The 25,898-nt window shown below is 33.3% G+C and overlaps 1 protein-coding gene across 9 annotated transcripts in view; it reads right to left on the reverse strand.

Moving 5' to 3' along the window:
• LARP1B (La ribonucleoprotein 1B) overlaps nt 1-25,898 on the reverse strand; it is a 136,363-nt gene that overhangs the window by 98,022 nt on the left and 12,443 nt on the right. For 8 of the 9 annotated variants that reach the window (XR_009352154.1, XM_059168861.1, XM_059168863.1 and 5 more), the window contains exons 5-10: nt 25,393-25,533; nt 20,891-21,034; nt 20,494-20,659; nt 16,959-17,103; nt 10,308-10,482; nt 5,458-5,630 (exon numbers count right to left, since the gene is read on the reverse strand). Coding sequence is in view for 8 of the 9 variants with exons in the window: in XM_059168861.1 (XP_059024844.1) it covers nt 5,458-5,630; nt 10,308-10,482; nt 16,959-17,103; nt 20,494-20,659; nt 20,891-21,034; nt 25,393-25,533 (944 nt within the window). In the remaining variant the exon portion in view is untranslated. Of the gene's footprint in view, nt 1-5,457; nt 5,631-8,731; nt 9,719-10,307; nt 10,483-16,958; nt 17,104-20,493; nt 20,660-20,890; nt 21,035-25,392; nt 25,534-25,898 lie in introns of those variants that run through there. The other variant, XM_059168867.1, reaches the window with a different exon arrangement.

Consider the following 25,898-nt stretch of genomic DNA (forward strand, 5'->3'; position numbering starts at 1 on the left):
AGCTCATCCATTATAGAATACCAACTCATTTTACAGATGAGGGGAAAAAAGGCTTAGAGATATGAAGTTAATTTGTCCAGAATTTCAGAATTCATCAAGACTAGAACAATCAAGGATTTTCTGACTTCCAAAACCAGTGATCTTCCTACCCTGTATCCTTGCAATATTAATGCCATTAGCTAGGTTTTGTAGCTAATCCCTCTTTTCATTCTTCACCCTCACTCACTATGGCCAAGTTTTCTTATTAAATTTACCCTAACATGCACTAAACTATTGAACTTTGCCCTCCCTGAAAAATAATTAAGAGTGCTTCCTATTGGGTGACATAACAAGAACAAAACTTTAGATCCTAGATCTTCTAAAATCTAACTTAGTCTAGATTTCCAAAACTCTCAACACAATGACTGTGTCAATGTCATTTTCCAATGTCAACCTTTGACCAATCCTTATCATTCAGCAAATGCTAACTCTCCTCTGCCTAGAATAAAAAAATCCCTCTCTCTCAGAATTCCTATTAATGTAGTATATATTTATTCAATCAATAATTAATCTGGGTCCTCACTGTGAGCCAGGCACTGTTCAAGGAAAGGATATACAATAATAATCACTCTGCCTGGACACAGCTAAAGTTCTACTAAATAGAAGGCATTCCATGATGTATTTACTAAAAAAAAGTAAATAAAAATAAGTTTTAACACACTGAATATATTTAAAAATGAAAACTATATACCTTATTATTCACATCTGCAAGTACATGAAAAAAGTCTGAGAATAAACACCAAACTGTTAATAATGGTAAAACCAGGAGAGAGTCTCTTACTTTTTACTTTATGTCAGTTATATTTAAATTTGTTTTAAACATAAAATTTTTTAATTTGTAAGGAAGAGAGAAGTGATTTGGGGTTGAAGAGGACTTGACTGAGCATACTTACTTGTAGTAATGATTTGCAGTAACGAAAAAAATTAATTCATGCCAATATAAAAGTATTATACTACCAGAGAATTGGAAATTGTTCTTTCTGGAAAGCAGAAAGCAAATGGGATTGCACTGATAATAAACAAGGCTAGAGGAAACAGAAACCTAGAACCTATATAAAGACTATCCACTGATTCCACTGGCATCCTAAAAAGTTTTGAGATGGTAAGCACAATGAGCAGGAATGGACTATGTGACAGCCATCAAAAGGGGTATTTGGAAACAAACTACCGGATACAGATAGAACAGTCAGTCCCACACTCTACCTGAGAATATGAAGCTATAAAATCTGTTCCCAACTTAAAGCCCAAGAATTGCTTTCTAAACAAAATGAAAGTATTGCCAAGAGAGGGCCCATGCCCATGGAGCTGGACAGAGGATGAACATATCCCAGTATTATTCTTATTCTAAACGTCTAACAAAAAAAAAAAAAAAAAAAAAAAAAAAAGCTGGGGGAAGAAAGAGAAGGTAATTTTGCCAAAGAATAAAGTATATTAAGAAACTCTACTTCCCAGATAAAAGTACTGATTTTATCAACTCTGAAGACCCAGAACTAGCATGACTATCCTCTGTCAAGGTCTAAAAATCTAGTAGGACCCTTACACTTAACCAAGAGTGTGCACAATCATACCTCACGTTCAGGAGAAAGTCTTTCTGGATGAGCAGATATACAAGGCCACAAAAGAAGTCCATACCAACTTATCAATAACTAATAAAAACCATCAACTAAAGATCACATTTAAGAAATAATCATCACCCTAAAAGAGAAGGACTTAAAAAAAAAAAAAAAAAACTGGTGGAAATAACAGAAACAGACTCTTTTTTAAATCCCCAATTCCAGAAAAACAGTAGCCAGATGATCAATTCAGAGGGCCCCAGAGGGCCCAACATTTGATAAAAAGGAATACCAGAAGTTGAAAAAAAAAGAGAAACATGAATTTTCCCAAAATAATAGACATGAATACACAGCACAGTAAATAAAAGCAGACCAACGCCAGGGTATTTCATCTGAAATTTCAATGGTGGGGATTAAGAAATAATCTTAAAACCTCAACAAAAACAAAATCACTTGATACAAAAAATCTAAAGGGACTAAATTTCATAAGGAAATAAACTCACCAAAATGACAGTGGAAAAAATGCTTTTAGATTTCTAAAGAAATTTATCTCTGAACAAGCCATACCCACTCTAAAATGTATATTTTTAAAAGATCATTTTTTTTTAAAGTATGTTGGTAATGCTGTCATTAAATAACCTACCGCAGGAGGTATCAATGAAATATCTAGGCCCCCAGAACCTACAGTCAGCTTTCCTCCAAGCCAGATCCTCACTCTGTAATATCAGAATACATTTCAGATCTTACTAATGGCACCAAGGTTCTTTGGCCATAAAACTGAAGGCCCTAGATTTTACACCATTCCTTTTCCACTATTAACTTCCATTACCAACTTGCTGGCCCTATACATCAGAATCTAGTACTTACCCTTCCAAAAATTTCTTTTTTTAAACCAACGCATAAAGATGCCATCAATTTTAACAGGAACCATTATTTTTATTTTTTTTTAAATTAGCAAAATTTTGCTTTATTCATTAGCATATTTTCTGAATTTAAGCCCCTTTAAGAAAAATAAATCCATTTTAGAGAGTTTTAAGTTGCTTGGCACCTCCCTAACTAGTCTTTGCGGTAGTTTCTGGCACATATAGGAAATGTGCCAGTTCCTATAAGGCAAAATTTTTCTTTTTTTTTAATTTGGGTAAAGTTGACACACAACGTTGCATTAGTTTCAGGTGTACAGCATATCCATTCAAGTTTTATGTTATGCTATGCTCCCAAGTGTAGCAACCATGTGTCACCATACAATGCTATTACAATATCGCTGGCTATATTCTCCATGCTGTGCTTTTTATTACTGTGATTTATTAGTTGCATAACTGGAAGCCTGTATCTCCTTCCCCCTTCACCCACTTGTGTCTTACTCCCGCCCCGCCTTCCCTCTCGCAACCACTAGTTTCTTTCTCTGTATTTACAGGTCTTTTTTTTTGTTTGCTCATTTTCTTTTTTAGATTCCCCATCAGTGAAATCCTATAGTACTTGCCTTTTTAATTCTGACTTATTTCACTTAGCATAATAACCTCTAGTCCGACCCATGTTGTCACAAATGGCACAATCTCATCTTATTTTATGGGCAATATTCCACTGTATATGTACCCAACATCGTGGTTGCTCCCACATCTTGGCTATTGTAAATAATACTTCAACAGACATAGAAGTGGGTATCTTTTTGAATTAGTATTTTCATTTTCTTTGGATAAATATTCACTAGTGGAATTACTGGATATCATCATTTCTATTTTTAAATTTTCAAGGAAACTCTGTATCTCCCACAGTGGCTGTTATCAGTTTACTTCCCCACCAACAGCATACAAGGGAAGAACCATTATTTTTAAAGAATATTGAAATGTGGAGATATTTTAAAGTGCAGGAAAAAATTTAGATCTTAGAATAAATAAAATACTACACAAATCTTTGTCAATGATCTAGGGTACTATCCTTTTATGTGGTTTTGTTTTGTGTGTGTGTCTGTGTGTTTTCAAGAGACTATCCTTATCCACCCTACCTGTACAGGGATGTTATTTGCCATGATAAATATAGAAATTAATCAGGAAGTTTAGAAAATCTTATCTTGAGAAGGCAAGTTTAGAAATTTTTTTAAAGATATTTATTTGTTTGTTTGTTTATTTATTTATTTTTTAGAGAGTGAGCAAGCATGTGCAAGCACACAATCTGGGGGAGAAGCAGAGAGGGAGTGAGAGGGAAGCAGAGATAATCTCAAGCAGACTCTGTGCTGAACACAGAGCCCCATATGGGGCTGGGTCTGCCACCCTGAGTCAAAACCAAGGGTTGGATGCTAAACCAACTGAACCACCCAGGCACGCCTAGAAAGCCACTTTAGGTTTTGGGGTTTTTTTTTCCCAAAGATTTTATTTATTTATTTGATAGACAGAGACCACAAGTATGCAGAGAAGCAAGTAGAGACAGAGAGGAGGAAGCAGGCTCTCCGCTGAGCAGAGAGCCCGATGCGGGGCTAGATCCCAAGACCCCGAGATCACGACCCAAACCGAAGGCAGAGGCTCAACCCACTGAGCCACCCAGGTGCCCCAACTTTAGGTTTTTAATATATGTGCTACTGAAGTGAGCACTGCTTTGGATTTTTAAGATGTCCCCTGAGGCGGGTGGGGGCAGAACCACCTCTTTCAACATTTAAATATGCTATGTTTAACCCTCACGGCTAATTAAAAAGATACTCTTGATGAGGGTTTTTCAAACTCAACACTATTGACATGTAGGCTCGATAATTCTTTGGGGTTTTTTTTTTTTTGGGGGGGGGGGGTTTGCACTGGGATGGTTAGCAGCATCTTTAGCCTCCACTCACAAGATGTAATAGTGTAATAGCAGTCTCCCAATTTTAACCAAAAATGTCTCCAGACATTGCCAAATATCCCAATGAAACAAAATTTCATCACTCCCTCATTCCCCCAATGGAGAACTACTCTTAAATCCCTTCATGCTTCTTCATACCTTGATGGTAAGGATAAAGAGCCTTCTTCATAATAATCTTCAGTATGATAGCCTTTTTTATCCTTCCCCATTCTAGGTCCTATTATTTTTAATGACCTTCTCCTTACAGAACTTACCTTCAATATTTGAATCATTTGAGTAACATTTGAGATAATTACATACACTCACATACGGTTACAAGAAAAATAAGTCTTATGTATTTTTTTTTACTTTTTACTTTTTCTCCCAATAGTAACATCTTGTGAAAATTATAGCAAAATATCACAAACAAGATATACACTGAAATAACCTATTAATCTTACTCAGATTTCCCCAGCTTTATTTGTATTCATTTTATTTATGGCTTAGATTAGAACAATTTTTATCACTGTTGAAATTTTTTGTATCCAACCATGAGTCAAAACTATAGTAGCATTTCTAACATCAAGGATCTCTTCTGCTGTTTCATAATCACACATCCCACTCCCTCATGTGCCCAAAGAAATCAATTCTCTTTTCCTTTTTTACTGTACACAAAATCACCAAAAACACATATATACCTAATCTGTACCCTTTATAAATAATTACAGGTCATAAATAATCTAGTAAGGTTAAAATATAAATTCACAGTTTAGAAAAATTCTGTCAGCTTTTAAAAAAATTATTCAAATTCAGTCACAAGTAAAAAGACCACATCAAAATATTCCTAATGATATTTAGAAAGAGAAGCCAAGTTTTTAAAATTGACACAATATAACTTATTTTCAACTACTGAGTAAGCCTTAAGTTTTTACTTATAGCCAAATTTTATAATTTTTTAAACTTTTCCAAATTTTACATATTTACTTGACATACAAAATATACTGGCCTTACAATCAACCCAGGGATGTACTACACTTCACTTGGGTTTATAAAAATTTACCTTCAATTTCACTGGAGATGGACGATGTCTCTTTTTAACTTCTATCCAAGGTTCTGAGTCCAAGTCAGGCAAACTGGTAGACAAACCTCTAGACATTGCTTGAAGATTATTTGTTTCAGTATTTTTCTTTGGGTTCAGTGGATTTCCAATTCTTGGAGAATTTGGGGCAGACTCTAAAATTTTAAGTTGGTACTTAATTAAAATAATGGTTTTCTTAATTATAAAACACTTCTTTTTCTTTACTTGGGCTGGATTTTTTTTTCCACAAAAACATGGTAAATCAAATCTCAATTACAATTTTTCCAATGACTGATTTTCAAACCTGAAAAGATGTAAAATGTATTTGAGTGAAGCCAATGAATAGATAAAAGAAATGTCACCAACCCTTACACAAATCACATTCATTCAAACATCTCAAGCATATCAGTTGAGTTACTAATTGTGATAATTCATTTAATTTAGGGATCAATTCCCAGTGCAATCTTAAAATCTATCAATTATGAAATGAAATTATGGAATCTCAAATGCTATTAAGCTGGAGTAAATGCATATTTTATTCAAGGCAGTATCAGTCCTTCACTATTCTGCTATAATCTATAGCAAGGGAGTCATTATTCACACTTCACATTTCCTTTGCTTAATGAATTTTACCTAAATGCAGTGTGCATTTAGCTCATATATGATACTGTAAGGAGTAGAATGTCACATCATTAAAGTGCAAATTTAAAACATTTTAAAACTCTGTTGTAATTAAAAATGCATGCTTCCACACTATCCCCTTAATCAAAATAATCACGTGCTTTATAAATAAAATCCTAATCAATACCTTTACAAATATTTTTCTAAAAATTCAAAAGAATGCTTATTTTAAGTTATAACGCAATATGTATTTCCTTTGGACAAAGAGTTTTACATATAAATTTATACTCTAAAATTCTAAATATCATTTAATTTAGTCCCCAAAAGCCAATTACTTGAAAATATTGCAAAGCTGAATATTAAATGGAGAAAGCTGAAATAAGTGAACAGCAACAATTCTTTTATTTACTAATGAAAATGCAAAGGCACATTCCAGGACTTTGGGTTTGAGAAGAATATTCCAAGATTTTACTTTCATCTACTACATGCTAGACTCAAATAAGAGTTATTATCCTCTCCATGAACACTTATTAGATCCAGGATTCAAATATCAAATTACATTACTTTTTTTTAGAAGTACATTCCTTCATAATGGAAAAGGCTCTGAAACTGCATTGTTGAGTATATAGCCACTAGTCATATGGAGCTACTGAGCACTTAAAAATGGGTAGTCCTAGAATGTGCTAATAAGTGTAAGGTCCATACCAGATTTCAAAGTCTTGGTACAAAATATTCAAAAAGGTAAAATGGATCTGTAGTTTTTATATTATTGTTATAATATTTAGGTATATTAAAATATTTTAAATGTTATTAAAATTAATTTCATTTTTAGGCTATTAAAATTATTAGGATTACATGTATAGCAAACATTATATTTCTATTTGACACTGATGCTTACAACTTCAATTAACAGTACATATATCACCAATTGATCCATAGAGGTAGTATAGATGAAATGCTACATTTGGACTGCAAGTATTGATATTAAAGTTATAGGAATGGGAACACATTTTATAGCAGAGAATCTTATTTCTAATACTATAAATCACCTATGCTCATGCAGTGAATAAAGCTTTAAAAACAGACTAAGAATCACTACCCTAGCAACTGTGAGAAATAACTAAATTACTATCATGTATAAATGATTAGAATAGCACCTGGCACATGGTAGGGAAATCAGTTAACTACTATTTTTAACACAGAAATATATTGAAACACCTACTTAAGTTTATTATATAATCATCTCTAAATGCTCGCTAAGCTTGAATGTTTCTATCATGAAGTCAAGTGTTTCATTATACCCATAACACGTACTTACAAATTAAATATCAAAATACCAAAGAATCTGGGTAAGAAAATTTAGAATAGTCTGAGTTGTTAAAGGGAAATGTTCACCTTATAATTACCTACACATATGCTTTATGTGATTTGTTTTCTTTTACAATGAAAAGATTTCAAACATTATGTAGGTAAATTTTAAAGGTAATGGTAAAGCCCTCATCTTCCAAGAACCAGTAAGTCTGAATATTACTTGGATGATTTGACATTAAACTTATAGAGATAAAAAAAATCAGACACATACTTTGACACTTTATAGGTTCTAATTTGTAAGAACAGAGAAAAAAATTTATCTTTGCTGTTTTAATTGAAAAATTATCAACATCACTCTCCAGAGTTAAATCACCCTATATATTCCATGATTATCTAGTTTGACTTCTTTATCCACCCTGCATCTGGGTTGTTATATAGATTGCTTTAAAGGGGTTATATACTTTTTAAAGGGTTAAATACTTTATGTAGCTCATTCAGGAATACTTCTGCAACTTTCCAAAGGAAATCCCACAGCTTATTCAAAAATCATTAGAGATCCTCCTACACATTTTTCACAAAGCCAAAACAACAACAAAAACCCCCAAGATGGTCAGGTACCCAACCCTCTCAATTTTGATGAATGAAATCTTTTACTTAAGAGTTGATAGTGCAATACTATATCCATTGAACTGCAAAACCTAAATTTTAAAATTAACATCTTACCATTCCCATAATCAACATTTTCTGGTGCATTTGAGGTCCTCTGTTCAGTGCAAAGGTGAATTCATGTTACACAATTCAACCTCCATAGAGGGAAAAATAGACATTTTAATTTCTTTGGTGAAAAAAAAAACAAAAATGTTTAAATATTTTACAATAAAAATCCCTCAGGAAGAATACATCAATGATTATGTTTTTGAAATTTAAAGTCTTCTTTTTAGAGATAAAAAGGATATAGATAAAAGTTCCTTCACCTATAGGTACAATCTACTTTTCCTATTCCTATACCCATTTCACACTTTTCGTGACATACTACTCTCTCTTGAATTTAAGACCTAAGCCTTTCTCATCAGAGGATATTTATTAAGGTCAGAAATATGGGGATTCATGAAAAAGGCTGAATTTATGTACCTATTCCTATGATGTAATATAAATCTGCATAACTCTAAGAATATTCTATATGCCTTCATTATCCATGTGGTTACAGATGTGTAATTTAAAGAACCTAAAATTTTGGACATTTAAATATAGAGTGATATGTTTTGGCAATATGTATGAGATGTAAATGAGCATATATTTAAAAAACACAAAAATTTACAAGACATTGTGATTTTATCCTTGTAATTTTATTAATAACGCATAAATGGTTAAATGAACAGGCATCACCAACTTCACTGACCTATCTTATTAGCTACCCTGAGGAAAAAGTATTTTCTATTTTTATCTAACTCACCTAATGCCTGTTCATAAGCAGGTTAAAAATGTCATCTTGGACCCAAAGTTTACACAAATAATCTAATTTATACAATCAGACATTAAGTCTTTTTTTAAGAAAACCTAAAAAATATCACTTTTCTTCAACTTTTAAAACATCTGCCCAAGTTGCTTGCTAGGGATAGAGGCACAGAGGGCTGACAAGCAAAGAAACATTAAATAAAAATATCTGTGAGTCTGTTCATCAGTACTTTATTGATGGCAGGTCTCACATACTGGTGTATAAAAAATATATTTTGAAGAGTTTAGAAAAAATATTCTTGTTCATTTCTCATATTTCTTATCCCCCCATGTCCACATTAACACATTTCATAGTCCATGTGAAATACTATGGTGACATGTGAGTTATACACTGTACACTGTACTGAAGGGCAAATCAAATAGCAAAGGACCTAACAATCTGGGAAATGCCACTCAAGCCTCTCTATTTTTGTTTTATTGATCTGGACACAGTACATAAGTCTGGGAAAAAAGACAGAATTTTGCAATATTTCCAGAATAATTAACTTTCCCACCGTAAATAAAAGTAGCACATGCAGCTCAGGCTAATTACACACAAATTGGTGGCTCCTATAAAAACAACAGCAGTCCTCTGGTCTCTCTCTCTCATTATCATCACAAAGGTGTTTATCTCCATTGTAGTGGTGGCCCAACCTCCTCCACAAGGAGTCGGGAGTAGACATTCTTGCATAGAAGTCTGGTCGCTTTCATTTCTGCAGCACGATTTGTTCCAATGTTTATAATATTTCAGTGAATCACCTATTCCTCTGCATGTTCGATCAAATGACATCCAAGCATCAGTAGATCATCACCCTGACTGAAAAAAGTTTAAGCACACACATTTTTTCCCAAGAGGGAATGTCTTAAAAATGATCCAGGAAAAAATTCTTAATATTAAAGCAGTTTTTGGAAATTCTAATTACCATCAATTCTTTAATCTATAATCATAATAATTTCATAACAGTACCCCAATGCTGCTTTTGAATATAGGCCATCCCATCTTTACAAGATGGGACTGAAGCACACTAGTAACAAAACTAGTCAGCCCCACTCTTTAGTATAAGACTTTTAAACTACTTCATCCTACTAGACTACTCCAATGTTATAAGAGGAAACTAGCACAACTTATCTATAATCATTTAGTAAAATTAAGAAGATAGGTAGAAATTCCATACATGACAAAGTACACAATCTAAGAATGGAGCAGAGGTTTACCAATAATTCTTAAATCCATTTTTAATTTATGGCTGGGTGGGGGGCACAAAATGAATAGAATTTAGAGCATCAAAGTTATTCAGTTTTCTTTAAATTTCCTAAACAATCTAAATAAACTTTTTTTAAAGGATAGGTAAATGGGACCAGATAGCCCACCGTTACTCTGCTTGCTCTAGAAGAAAAGCTGTTACCTGTATGTGAACAAAAGGCTTGGCCTGGTACAAACTCTGGGCAATCAATCAGTTGAGAGAAGTCTGTCTGTGGCACACTTCGTGGAGGAGGGCCTGGAATTGGCCATTTTTCCGGTTCTATCTTTTTTCTCATTTTTTCATCCACAATTTCCACTTCGGTGCTATCTTTCAGTGCCTATAAATAGGTATTTTAAGCTATTAAAGAACTTTCATTCAAAAAACTGTAATTGCACATCCTATACTTCAAATAACCTAAAATATTTTTAAAATCTGAAATCAGCAGACATTACAGTAAACATTTCTAAAAATATCCATGAATTAACTACTTAAAACAAATTTTTAAATAATTTGCCCCTGTGATAGGTAACAGATATCCTACATAACATGCAGCAAATAATTTGGTTTTCACAACAGAATTAGCATTTTATTACATCAACTATAATCAAACTACTTTTACCATAATTAAATTTTATTTTCAGGTTTTTCCTCTCATATTTCCTTTTATCTTACCTTAATAATAAACCACTAAATAAAATTTAAGCACTATTTTATTAACTACCATCATTAATTAAATGGTAAGAAGCACACATACACATACCTCACAATACCCTGTAATGTATACAGGTGAGGAAACTGAAGCTCAAAGAAATAACTTGATAAAGATCATAGACTTAGTATGAGGCAATACTAGGATCAAATAATTTATTAGTTATCCACCACTGAATCTTAGTCACTAGGCTATAGAGCTTTGCAAAAATAACATACTCAATTCAATGATAAAATAAAACTAGAACAAAAATTCCTCAAAATAAAAGACATAGTGAACTGAATTTTATCTGAAATTCAAGGGTACTTACCTTTTAGAAATAAAATCAGGAAAAATACAAATACAATATAAAAACTGAACATATATACTTGTTATTTTATAAGTTAAAACTCACTATCTTTTAGCAGAAGAACATATCATGTGTACTACTTTTATATTTGTATGCCCTTAGTATAATACTTTTTAAAGTTATATTTTCAAAACTGGACAGTACTTTAAATTATTAAAAATTATTTAAAAACAAACTTTTTTGATGGGACTCAGGATACTCTCTGAAAAAACAGAGTATGAAATACAGAATAAAGGAAATAAGGAAGAAGCCTATGATAAGGGGTTTGAATTGGTGATAGCTATATTTTCTTTTAATATATATTTTCCTAGTTTTATCTATTGAACATTCTAGAAGGAATGACACTCTAGTCGCAAACACCAGCATACCCAGCATCCAGATCCTGCAACATGGATGAATTTCAAAAACTACGAATGGAAGAGCCAGGACACAGAAAAATCCCACTTACACAAATGTGTATAAATAAACAGACAAAATTAATCTATGCTTATATAATCAGAAAAGTGGTTTGGGATGCAGCAGAGGATTTGGTGGGGGACTGACCATGACTGGAAAGGACCATGAAGGAAGTTCTTAGAGGAATGGGCTCTATCTTTTTGAGGGCAGGCTTATACAATTTCAAAACTCAAAATGAACACCTAAGACCTCTGCATTTTACAACATGCTATTTAGACCTGAATTTAAAAAAAAAAAAAATCTTTGAAACTTTCCTATTGGTTTAAATTTTTAAGTAGAAAAAGACTACCAATATGTTGATAGAATACGGAGCAAGTGAAATTGTGAATGGTGGTAGTGTTAATTGGTTTAATAATTTGGAAAAAATGTTTAGCAGTATCTACAAAAGCTAAGTGTGTGTGTGTGTGTGTGTGTGTGTGTGTTTATCTCATGTTACCCATGTCACAGGAAAATAAATGCATATGACTATCAAAAAATATGTATGATAATGTTCGCAACAGTACCACTGATTCAAACTGGAAAGAACCCACGCATCTATAAACCGCAGCATGGAAAAATACATTGTGTTTTATTCCTAGAATGAAATACTACCCCAAAATGGATAATCAACTGCTACACACCAGCACCATGGGTAAACCTCACAGAAATGGTAAGTACAAGTCAGATATAAAAGAGCACACATACCTCTGATTAGGTGAAATTAAAAAACAAATGAGAGAGCTCTGAGAGATAATGAGACCACCAAATTGACCTTTGAGGAGACCAGTGTACAGGCTAGGAGGACGGCACAAGGGAGCTTCTTGGGATACTGAGAATGTTTTATATCTTAATCTGGGGGGCAACTACACAACTATATACACTGAGAAAAGTTGCATGTAATTCTATGATTTCTAATATACAGTGTATAACTTATGCCTCAATTTATTTTTTTTTTATTTTATTTATTTGAGAGAGAGACACACAGTGAAAGAGGGAACACAAGCAGGGGGAGTGGGAGAAGAAGAAGCAGGCTTCCAGCCGAGCAGGGAGCCTGATGCACGGCTCCCTGATCCCAAGATTGTGGGATCATGACCCAAGCCAAAGGCAGACCCTTAATGGCTGAGCCACCCAGGCACCCCAATTATGGCTCAGTTTAAAAGAAAAAATTTGAGTGGGAAAAAACCCAAAGGTATTTATACACAATCCTGAATAATCTAATATATGCTGTTTTTTTAAAAAGGGCCTAACAATATATGTAGTATAATATGTAGTATCTTGGGAAAAATACACGAAAAATAAGTAACACTGACTGTCACCAAGAAAGGTTTAACTAGTTGACCATTAGTAAAAGATAGAAAGTAAATTGTTCACTACATATCCTTTGAATCTTAAATCACAGGAAATTTATTCCCTATTGAAAAAGTTAAGAAAATAAAGAGAATAAGTGAATGTTGTGATTTAGAACTTACAAACATCATATAAAAATTATGTTTTATACAAAATTAAGGAAAATATCTAGACAAGAGTTTTCTTAAAACCAAACCATGATTACCTTGAAGTCCTAAACAATGAGTTAAGAGTGTGCTGTTAATATTTTTGGATATCTGATGGCTTTTCTAACTACTAACTTTAGTCCTTTCTTAAATGGACCAAATATTATTATGAATTACCAACATTAGAATACATAGATAATATATTCCTAGTTCCTGGTCCTATGCCTGGTACCAAGAGAAAAGATCTGCATGTGCAAAAACTTAAAAGATAAGACAGCAGCACACATTCTGAGGAACCACAGTCAGCCAATTTAGAAAACAGTTTCAGATGGGAGTAGCAAGAATAGTTCAAGGACATTACAAATACATTAGTTATTTCTCTTAAGTCCTTATACTCTGTGATAGTTTTAAGTATTATTTACCCTATTTTAACAATGAGAAAACAAGCATGAAGAGGTTAAGGTTAAGTAACTTGAACAGTCCTACAACTGATAAGCTAAAGATCAAGGATTAATTGAACTAAAAAAAAAAAAAGATATCACAAATAGCTCTCTGTTCACTGCAATCAAGAATGCAGTGAACTGGATCTACCATATGATCCAGGAATTCCACTTCTGGGCATATACCCAAAGAAAATGAAAATAGGATTCTGAAAAGATACCTGCACACCCCTGTTTATTGCAGCATTATTCACAGTAGCTAAGATGTGGAAACAAACTAAGAAACAAACTAAACACCAATCAACAGATGAAGAGATAAAGAAAATGTAGCGTGTGCATGCACGCGCGCACACACACACATATATCAAACATATATATCAAATACATATGTATCAAATATATATCAGAATATTATTCAGCCATGAGCATGGATGGATCTTCCGGACATTAGGCTAAATGAGCTAAGTCAGAGAAAGACAAGTACTGTATGATATCACTTATATGTGGAATATAAAAAGGTGAAACTCATTTAAAAAAAGAGTAAAATGGTGGTTATCAGGAAACAGCAGATGGGGGAATTGGTGTTGTTTAAGACTACTAACTGGCAACAAGTAGTAAATAATCCACAGAGATTTTATGCACAGTATAATGACTACAGACAATACTGTACTATAATTATGTGATAAATATCACTATAATACCAATCCTATTATAATATATATATCAAGTAAAAAAAATATAATAAGCTAAAATGAATGGGAGGAATTAGATTCAGTAAGACTGGCTATGTAGAAAACCTCAACTGGGACAGACAGGGGTGTGAACTAAGGTATACTTTGCTTTTCATAGTTCTTCAGGAAAGAAAGCTTGAGCATATCAAAATACATATAACAAAATGTTGATGTTGATGTATTGAAATGAAGATCCAAAAAAAGGAGCGAACAATAGAAGGGCATCCTTGAAGACTAACAATAATAGAAAACTCTTATTTTGGGCTGTTTGTACCAGAAACTGTCATTAAACATTTCATCTTCAACACAACCCTATGAAGTACGTATTGTTATCATTTCCACTTTGCAGAAGTCTCAAGACATTGCCCAAGATCACAAAACTACAACGATATATATGCTGGTTCTCAAGTCTGTACTCTAAATCAGTTTATGTTTATATTGCAAAGCCCAATGAAATTCTACATTCTTAACAGAAAACCGACGACTTTCCCACTGTAACCAATGGTAGGTGCATAATGAATGTTAAGTGAATGCAGCCTATGCTGTTCTAAGTCACTGTGCTTATATGTCAATTCATAACAGTAAAGCAAAAGTCCATTTAACTATTCCTTCCCCACTGCTGTAAATTATAAGGAAACAGACTGATAATCAATAAGCTAAAAATTATGTGGGCAGACTTAATGGGAACACCAAGAGACCAAAAAAACCATACAATAATGAAATTATAACCATATTCCTACAGAATTACAGAGAGTGGGGGAAATCAGTAACAAATTCACTGAAAATGACTATATATATATATAAAATAAATTTACATATATTTTTAGATATATATATATAAAATGACAGATATATCTTTGCTTTAGCACAAGTGATGGCAGTAGTTAATAAACTCATTCTACTATGAATATAATCATAATATTTTTCTGAAGACTAGGCTTTGCAGGAAAAAACTAAGTTTTCTTCAAATTATCATGTATAGAAACTATTTAGATGGCATATATAAACAAATGTAATAGTGGTAGTACTTGAAATAATTTCTTTCATAAAACAAAGACTCAGTAATTACATATCAACAAATAACAAATCATTACTTTTTATTATTTTTGAAATCTTAAATCTTTCTGTAGCTAGTTTTTAAAGCCCAGAGCACTCATGTTCACAAAAATTTGCTAAAGAAGTCTGTTAAGAAAATAAAAAGATGAGCCAAAGATTGGGAAAAAATATTTGTAAAACACAAAGGATTTATATTCAGAAGAACTCTTACTCCATTAAAAACTGGCAAAATAAGGATGCCTGCGTGGCTCAGTTCATTGAGCAGACATCTGCCTTCAGCTCATGTCATCATCCCAGGGTCCTGGAATCGAGTCCCACATCAGGCTCCCTGCTCAGTGGGGAGCCTGTTTCTCCCTCTGACTGCCTCTGCCCTGCTTGTGCTCTCACTCTCTCAGATTTAAAAAAAAAAAAGGCAAAATATCTGAACAGGCATTTAGGCATTTCAACCAAAAGTACAACTGATGGCAAATAAATACTGATGAGGCTACAGAACAAATGGAACTTTCACACAAAATGGTGGAATGCAAAATGGTCAAACCCACTTTAGACATACTTCTTACAGTTAATACACTTACAATACATACCAGCAATCACACTCCTCAATATTTATCCAACAGAAATGAAAACATATATCCACACAAAGACCTTTCTGCTTTACTCATGATCAAAAACCTGAAACAATCTAAGTGTCTACCAACAAGTGAATGGATAAACTGTGGTACATCCACACTATGGAATACTAATCAACAATAACAAACTACTGATAATGTACAACACAAATAAATCTCAAAAGCACTATGCTGAGTGAAAGAAATCAGAAATAAAGGGCTACAAACTACATACAAACTTGTAACTTACTTATATATTCTGGAAAAGGCAAAACTAAAGGGACAAAAATCCAATCAATGGTTCCAGGGCCTGTGTATGGGAAAATGGACTGGCTACACAGGGGCACAAGAATGCAAGTCTGGCAAAACTACCGCAAAAGGGCAAATTTGTTTACATGTGTATAGGGAACAGAAAACAAAAATGTTCACAGCATTTCTAGAACAGGACAGACAAAAAATTTAATGAAAGCATTAAGAATACAAGTGGAATAATTATATAATTATTATTATAATTATATATTATTATTTACATCATTAGTTATGTGATAATAATATAATTATTATATATTATATATGATATATAAATTATATATCATTACATTATTATTATAATTTAAAACAGTTTTAAATTATAGCACAGGAAAAATCCTCAAAATTTTAATAAATAGAAATACATTTTATTTTGTAGCAATCTGAGAAGACTAGAGGACCAAGCACAATCAAGAAGGTCCAAGTTTGAAGGATCAGGTTAGAAATATGTGGAAACATCATTAGTATACCCCATTTGAGGGGTTTCCAAGATTAAGCATTTATTTGGATTTTATAAAATTAAAACAGGCCATGATGCAGTCTAAGCCTTAGTCAACTAAAGATTATTTTTGTGTTTTTTCCTTAAGGTGTTTAGTATTACTTTTTAGAGCATTTTTAGGTTCACATATTACTTTTAGAGCACTTTTTTAAAAGTACAGACTGTTTTGTAAATGAATAATTACCTCTAAAATGAGATTAAGGTTTGTAGTGAGAGCCTGAACACGGTGGAAACCAGCAATCAGGGAAATAGGCAAGAAACCTTGTTCGTCCATCTTTCTCCTAAGAAAGAAGTCCCGTTCTAAATTTTCTATACTGAAGTAATATTCACTGAAAAAAAGAAACATAAACAAAAAGAAATAAAGATTACCTTTATCTCATGTATTCAACAGGAAATAAAAATATCTATGGCTTATTTATAAACAGCTTTAAAATTATTTTATTAATAACAAATAGATTTAATACAACTTAGATATAGGATAAATACAAGAAAGAGCAAAACCCTACTGAGGTTATAATTTCTTATCCATGAGTAGAAAGACATTTAGAATACTGATTCATTCCCCAAAACCTAATATTAACGTCTACTTAGGTCAGCTTTATCTAAGCATAAAGAATTAACCAGATTTCTACTTTAAAACAGTTCAATAACTGATTTTGTAAAATGAGCCAATTAAGTGAAAATTTTCATTAAAACCTATTTTAACTTGCTTCATTTAGCTGACTAAATACAGGTCAACAGATTGCCTTCAACTTTTTCCCCATTACTGAGAAGAACATTATTTTTGGAAGTATTCTTTGTTAACTTTACAGAGTAGATTCCAGTTTTTGTTTTGTTTTCTAAATTGACAAGGTACTGACATTGTTTCGTATTTCTGAATCCTAGCAATCAGCATAATGCTGAGTAAAAATTTAGTGAATATATGAGCACAGGTGTACACACACACACAATTATATATTTGTAAGATCTCCCTCTTTCTTTGATGGAGAGAACTATAAAAAGACATTAAGAGTGAACAGAATATATAGCTAAACAAGAAATATCTATGATGCTATGAGATACATGGGGGTAAAAATACAAAAAAATCTTAAATACCTTAATCTTCTCTAGGAAAGTATAGAGAGAAATTTAAGTGGACAAACTATATAATCAATAAGTAGAAGTTCCAAGATACATTTAATAATGGCATTTGAGAAACACATTTAAAATTACAGCCTCCATACAGAAAAGTTAAGAAAAGAATTATAGAGCAACCAAGAGGATAATGGAGGGAAATACACAAAAGAATACAAAAGAAATACATGACATCAATGATAATATGGCCTACAGGTTAATAATCCTATAATGTTTCCAAATCAGAGATCAATTTTCAAAGATCAGTGGCAAATTATGAGAAAGGATACTAAATTATATACTTTGGTGTAACACTGGATGACTAAAGATACCCCTGAAATCTTTAGGTCAAATTCTAGCTTTGAAGAAATAATCACCCATAAATGAGGAATGGCTTTGAGCTACTTTTCACTGGGAGGAAAAAAAAATCTTTAGAAATGTAAACACTCAAGTTGTTTCTTTATACTCAGAGATTTATCTAACTATTGAAGTGCAAAACTCCCTTAGAGATCAGTGAAATACACCTGACATTTCAGTAACACCAGTAAATCATTTACTCATCTTAAACACTGAAGAAAAAAATCTTAGTCTTAAAGAAATAAACATTCAGATTTTGTTACACCTCAAAAAAGCCCTTTTCACAGTGCCTGGCATGTGGTGGGCACATAACACATGTGTTCTAATTTTTGTTACACATCAAAAGTCCTTTTCACAGTGCCAGACATGGTAGGCACAAAATACACATGCTTAAATTCTAAATTTTTACAAATGAGGACATCTGATTTAGTCACAAGTTAGTGTTTAGTCACTGTTCTTAGACAAAAACTTCTCTGAATCATTAATAAGATGGCTTTTTATTCTACTACTTTGTGAAAACCTTAGTATCTGAATAAATTCATAAATCACCCTATTACCTATAGGATATACTTTTTTAAACTTCTATTGGGCTACAAACTACTCATCTCTAAATCTGAATGCCAGATTCAGAAGCTAGAAATAATCAAGATCTTAAATTTTTAATATTCTGACACAAAAATGACAAATTATTAATATATTTTTCAGTTAAAATTATTTTAAAAATTCGATCATCCATAATATAGTTAAGCTTCTTACTTCAAAATACATTTAGCACACTTTTCCACAAATGCAAGAAAGTTTTTTAGTAACTTCTCAAAGGGAAAATGTAAACCCTGAGCCTACCTATGAGAAACCTCAAGGAAAACAAAGTCAATAGCATGACTCCTCAAAGCAGGACTCACTAATCAAAGAACAATAACTACAGTAAAGAGCCATTCTAAACCTAGTGCTCTACCACCTGCCAAATTCCTACTGCTAAAACAATAACAACAAAAAAGAGGAGTCATGCCCAATGCTGTGTCTGACATTTGTTCAGTGTCCTAGGGGACATTATCATGTCCTACCTTAGAAGCTCTGGATTCTACACTGCATGATCAGAAATTTTGTCAACACTGATGTAGCTCTGCTCCTCCCTCACTTGTATGAGCACATTGGAGGCCGATTATCCTGACATGGAGTTGCATATCCACTGTCAGGTCTCAGAAGGGACCTGGCAGCAAGAGTTACAAAAAAGACAGGAATAGTGGTTTGAAGTTGATAGCCACATGCCAGGCACTTTCTGCCCATTAAAAGGCCCTTTTCTTCAGTGTTTGCGTCAACTGTAACAGAAGAAGCAAGAACAAAATAAACAAGTTGCCTCGTATTGTATGTAAGCCAATCAAATCCACCATGAAGGCATCCCAGGAAGATGCCTGGATGATGCTGATGAGGAAATTATTTACTAGTAACAGTAAATTTTCTTTTTTAAAAGAAGATGTTTTTAAGATGCTTCTACCCTTCCAAAAATAGCCTTCTCCTGCACATTGTAAGAACAAAACATAATCAAATTTCAGCAAACTGGTTATGCAAATCACTTGGGGACATTTTTTTCACCAATAAATACATTACATAAATATGCAAAACATCCTATAGTACTAATATGTACTAGGGTTTTTCTTTCTTAAAGACAATAAAATATTCTAACTTCAGCTTCAGTATTCAGAAGGCAATTATGAGAACTAGAATAAAAAGTCTAAACTAAAAAAGATGAGGTAGTTCCCCTTCAATATGTGTCACAAAGAACGAGAACTTAAAAGTTAAAAAAAATAAACTTAGAATTCTGAAACCATTTGCTAAGAAAGTAAAAAAATATCTTTCACCATGTTTTGCTATTTATGTTCATTTGCAAATTTCAATATAAAAATATATTTGCAAATAAGAAGTCAGGCTTTGTTCAACTTCATGTATATACACAGCAGTTTTGTATTTATATTTAATCGTGCATTATACCCTGACAATACTCTTTCAACCCTTTAAACAGAGAAATACCTGAACAGTAGACAAAGCAGGAGTCTTATATAACACAATATAAGCCAAATGTAAGTTTAAAAAAAAAAAAACTTCATGTTGTAGTAACATTTTCTAGAAAAAAAAAATACCACTAAAATCTTCCAATTTTACTAATAAACAGCTTAGAAAATGTGTTATAATGTATTCACTATCAATAATGTTAAGGTTTGATGTTACTATCCCATCTATGCCCGACTTACATTTGGCGTTTAATATACTCTTTAAGCAATGCTTCTTCCACAGGATACACCTGTACACCTGTACCATCATCATAGTAATACATCATACTGGTATTAAGTTCTGTTTGAAATGGCTGATCAGTCCTTTCACCATGTTCTCGATAACCATATGAATAATCGAAGTTCACTTGATGTGAATAAAGAAAAAGAAATGTGATTACAAATTTTTCTTAAAGAGAAATAGTCACCATAAGGAACAATCCAAAGTGAAGTATTCCAAGGGATAACAAATATAAGACCACTTTGTCATCAGACCAAAAAAAATTAGTTAAAACACTGTACAGGATAGTGGGGGGAAAAGGGCTTGCACACTTTTTTTAAACCATCAAATTTTAAGAAATAAAAATTCATGTCCTACATCGAGGATTTCCTCTTCCTCGTCCTCTTCCCCGTCCTCGGCCTCTTCCTCGACCTCTAAAGGAACCTCGGATATTACCACCCTCACTTCTCACACTGGAAACTTCATCTTGATCGTCTCTCTTTTCTCTATCACGCCTCCAACCTTTTAAAAACAAAAATATTTTTATACATTCCAATTTGCAATGGTGAATAATGTGATTATTTTAATGAATGCATAGTAACTACCCCCTCCCCCACTTTCTTCTTCGGATAGTTAAAAATTTAGGAGATCTCAAAGGAATCTGTCAAAATGTCCCTGGCATAAAAGAGGGCCTACAGAAGTACTAACATATAAAGAAGAAGTTCTAATAAGCAAAGTAACATACTAAAAAGATAAAGAGGCCCTTTGTTAAGATGATACTACTGAGGGGCGCCTGGGGGGCTCAGTGGGTTAGAGCCTCTGCCTTCAGCTCGGGTTGTGGTCTCAGGGTCCTAGGGTCGGATCCCGCATCGGGCTCTCTGCTCGGCAGGGAGCCTGCTTCCTTTTCTCTCTCTCTCTCTCTCTGCCTGCCTCTCTGCCTACTTGTGATCTTTGTCTGTCAAATAAATAAATAAAAATCTTAAAAAAAAAAAAAAACAGATGATACTATTGAAGATTCTGGAAGTTCCAAGATGACTGAGTTTGCATTATATAAAACTTAAAAACAACTTTTCACAAAATGTTAAGGAAAGGTTGTCTCAATTTAAGTAAAGACATTCCTTTAAAGAAAAAAGGAAATGAAAACACAAAACAAACTAGAAGAGAGGCACCTGTGGATTAAGCATGTGCCTTCAGCTCAGATTATAATCTCAGGGTCCTGTAATCCAGTACCACCATCCCACACCCCCCAACCCCCTGTGCTGGACTCCCTGCTCAGTGGAGAGTTGGCCTCTCCCTCTTTTTCCATTCGTGATTTCTATTTCCCTCTCAAATAAATAAATAAAATCTTAAAAAAAAAAAAAAAAAGGAACTGGAAGTTATCTGCAGTACAATACAGGAATTATACTCAATATAGAATGCATTAGTGCATATTCACTGTACACACACATAGTAACTCAATGGGAAAAATGGCTAAAAGACAGGTAGGCAAACAGGTGCAAAGGGATGATAAATATAGAAAGTGGCATTCAGCCTCACCAGTCATGAGAAATGCAAATTAAGACAGAGTATTTGATCTACCAGAGGCTGACAAAATTTTAAGGCCTTAAAATTTCAAACATTGACCAAGACAGAAAAAAGAATACTATATACTATTAGTGAGAGCAAAGCCAGGCACATCCACTTTGAAAAACAATTCAGAGTAATCAAATAAATTCAAAGATATCTATATATATATCCTACAGATCAAGGTTTTTCAACCTTGGCAATACTGATATTTTGAGCCAGACAGTTCTCTAGTATAGGGGGCTGGGGGATGATCCATGATCTCAATCTACTAGATGCCAGTAGCAGGCACTAACCCCCCATTCCCCAGTTGTGAAAACCAGTATTATCTCCAGACAAAGCCAAATTCCCCCTTAGGGGTAGGGGAAAATCACTTCCATTGAGAATCACTGCCCTAAATGCTGCAATTCCTCCTTAATGCTTATCTTAATATATTCTTTTTCAAACACATCTGCCTCAATCCACAGTAAGCCTTACTATATATTACACCTTAGAATACACAAAAATTTTTTTTGTAATTTAAATACAATTGTTGGGACACATGGTGGCTCAGTTGGTTGGGTGTCTGCCTTCAGTTCAGGCCATGATCTCTGGGTCCTGGGATGAAGCCCCACATCTGGCTTTCTGATCAGCAGGGAGTCTGCTTCTATCTCTCCCCCTCTGCCCCTGCCCACCAATCATTCTCTCAAATAAATACATAAAATCCTAAACACACACACACACACACACACACACACTTGTCATGAAAAATATATTTTGAGTGAAGCACTCTAGAGTCTATCCATTTTTCGAAAAACCTGATCATGACCCAGTACACCAATTTCATAACACACTCATGGGCTGCAGTCTGAATAAATTACCCCAAGAACCTCTTGTACATGTTTATAGGAAAACATGCATTGAAATGTACATGGTAGCACTTTAATATCAAAAAACTGAGACAATCCAAAGGTCTACCAACAGATTTTATCAAATAGTGAAATACCCTTTGACAAGGAAAAGGACTCACAGCAATATAACCTAAGAAAATCAGACTAAAGCAAAAAAAAATTGGTTCCAAAGAATATATTAATGGAGTCATATTGAATGTCAATATCACGTAAAAAATACTGAAAAAACAAACATTCAGGCCTTCTTTTCTGAGAAGAGAAGCAATGGAATGAAACTGCCAGGGGCACACAAGGAAGTTCAAAGGTAATGATAATATATGCATTTCTAAACTTGGTGCTGACTTCACAGTGTTGCTTATATACTGTTGTTCTTTAAAACCCTCATGTCTTCTTATAGGCACAATATTTAGTAAGAAAAAAACATTAATTTTGAAAATATATTAGTTTTTTAACATTAAAGTGATATATTTGAGAATAAACAATACAAAGGCAAAAATGTCTTTTTGTAGACAAGTTTTATAATTTTAGAGTCATATTTTGAGGACAGCTCAGTAAATATAACTAGATTCCAGATGATATTAGAGAATTACTGTCGATTCCTAGATGTTGCATTTTTTTAGGACATCAGTGCTGAAGTGTCATGATAACCTACAAGTTAACTTTCAAATAATTCAATAGAAAGGTGAGTAAAATATAGGAAAATTACTAAATCTAGGACCTGGTTAGACAGGTATTCACTGTATAATTCTTTCAACTTTGTGTGTTTAAGGTTTTTCATAATATAAGTGGAAAGTTTTAACTGGTAGTATAAAGTTTGTAAAATTTTCTTAAGCCTTCTCCACTCACAAGACAACATTTATGCTTTGGAAATTATCAGACTAGAAAAAAAAATTATCAGCCTTAAGATTTCAGCAGAGAGGGCACCTGGGTGGCTCAGTGGGTTAAGCCGCTGCCTTCGGCTCAGGTCATGATCTCAGGGTCCTGGGATTGAGGCCCGCATCCGGGCTCTCTGCTCAGCAGGGAGCCTGCTTCCCTACCTCTCTCTCTCTGTCTGCCTCTCTGTCTACTTGTGATCTCTGTCAAATAAATAAATAAAATCTTTAAAAAAAAAAAATAGATTTCAGCAGAGACCTATAAAACCAAATGTTCCTCTAATTGTCTCATACCTCCTACTGCTCTATGCTTTCTGAAATGTGGGAAATCATGTTGAAATAATATATCTGGGAAATGACCTTTAAGTAACAACATTATATGTGAATGTATTTTATACATATATAATTCATAGCTCAGTAAAGTTGACTTTTTAAAAAAAGAGCCAGAAATCACCCGTAAGAGGAACCTGAATCTGGGACAATCTAAGCATCAAACTAAAAAATTACAGTAATGGATTATAATCCCCCCAAAAATTTAGCCCTAAACCCACACGGATAATAACAGAAGTCATTCCTTATAATGGAATACAACTAATATATATAGAAGTAATAATATAGTAAGAAAAATCAGCATTTGCAATGATTATGGTAATAACTGAATCAGGCAAGAATCATCAATGCAAACTAAAGCTCATGTGAAAAGTCTAATGAAAAACTGGTTATTTCTAAAATTTACATATTAATTATGAAGTAGAAAAAAGTATTTCCATAATAAAGAAACCTGGGGTGCCTGGGTGGCTCAGTCAGTTGAGGGCCTACCTTGGGCTCAGGTCATGATCCCAGGGTCCTGGGATCCAGCCGAGCCCCACATCAGGACTTCCTGCTCACTCCCTGGTGAGTCTGCTTCTCCCTCTCCCTCTGATACTGTCTATCAATAAATAAATAAAATCCTTAAAAAAAAATAATAAAAATAAAGAAAAAGAAAAGAAACCTGGAGCACATCACCTTAACCAAGTGTTCAAAGTTAATTAATATCAACAATAATAAGATAAACCAATATCATGTCTGTTTCCATGCACTGAGAAGAAAACCATTTAACTTCTGCAGTATTCCTACCAAAGATTCATAACCCAAATCTAATCTAATCTAATCTAATCTAATCATGGAAACACCAGAAAACCCAAAGTGAGATATCTGCCACCTAACTGACCCAAAGTCTTCAGGTTAAAAAAAAAAGTCATCAAAGGCAAAAGCAGAACTGCTCTAGATTAATGGGGACCAAACAAAAGAGACGATTAAAAAGCAATGCATGATCTCAGATTAAATCCTGGAAAGGAGAAAAAAAATTGAAAAGGACATTATGGGGAAAATCTGCCTGTAGACAGTCATACCACATTACTGTTCTTATGATACATACTCTGAAGGTATTTAGTGTTAAAAGGGGCATGACATCTGCAACTTACTCTCAAATAGTTTATTCTAAACATAATTACTAAAATTATGAACATTAACACTAAGTTCTTTAGTGTCATTTTTCTCTTAGAATGTAACTTACTTCGGGTATCATTTCTCCTATTATTATGTGATGATTTATTTGCTTCAGGTTGACATCTTGAACTGTTCCGGGATCCTGGTCTTTCTTGACTGTCTGGTCTTACATCATCTAAGTGGAGTGGTACCCACTTGTGCTTATTGGCTTGAAGAAAACCAAATAAAATCATTTATGACACTGTATAATTTTCATTAAAGCTTTGCAATTTTGAGAGGATGCTAGATTTTAATCAAATGTGAGACTTAGTTTATCCTTAAAGTTTCTTGTAGAGAACTAATTTTCTTTTCACAGAGCTGCTTGATAAACTTACCTGTGCAAATATTTCTAAAATTCATGTGAAGAGCCAGCTGATGGAATACCATTGGTTTTCTTTACTTTCAAGAAAAATGTCCACTCTTTTGTTTAATTCTGATGAATAAGCAGTACATGTAATACACTGCTCCTAATAACTGACTCTCGCTTTACAATGGGGTATCTGATAAGACATTATAAAGTACACACTGAAAGTT

This window comes from Mustela lutreola, chromosome 1, assembly GCF_030435805.1.
Source record: "Mustela lutreola isolate mMusLut2 chromosome 1, mMusLut2.pri, whole genome shotgun sequence".
Taxonomy (NCBI): Eukaryota; Metazoa; Chordata; class Mammalia; order Carnivora; family Mustelidae; genus Mustela; species Mustela lutreola.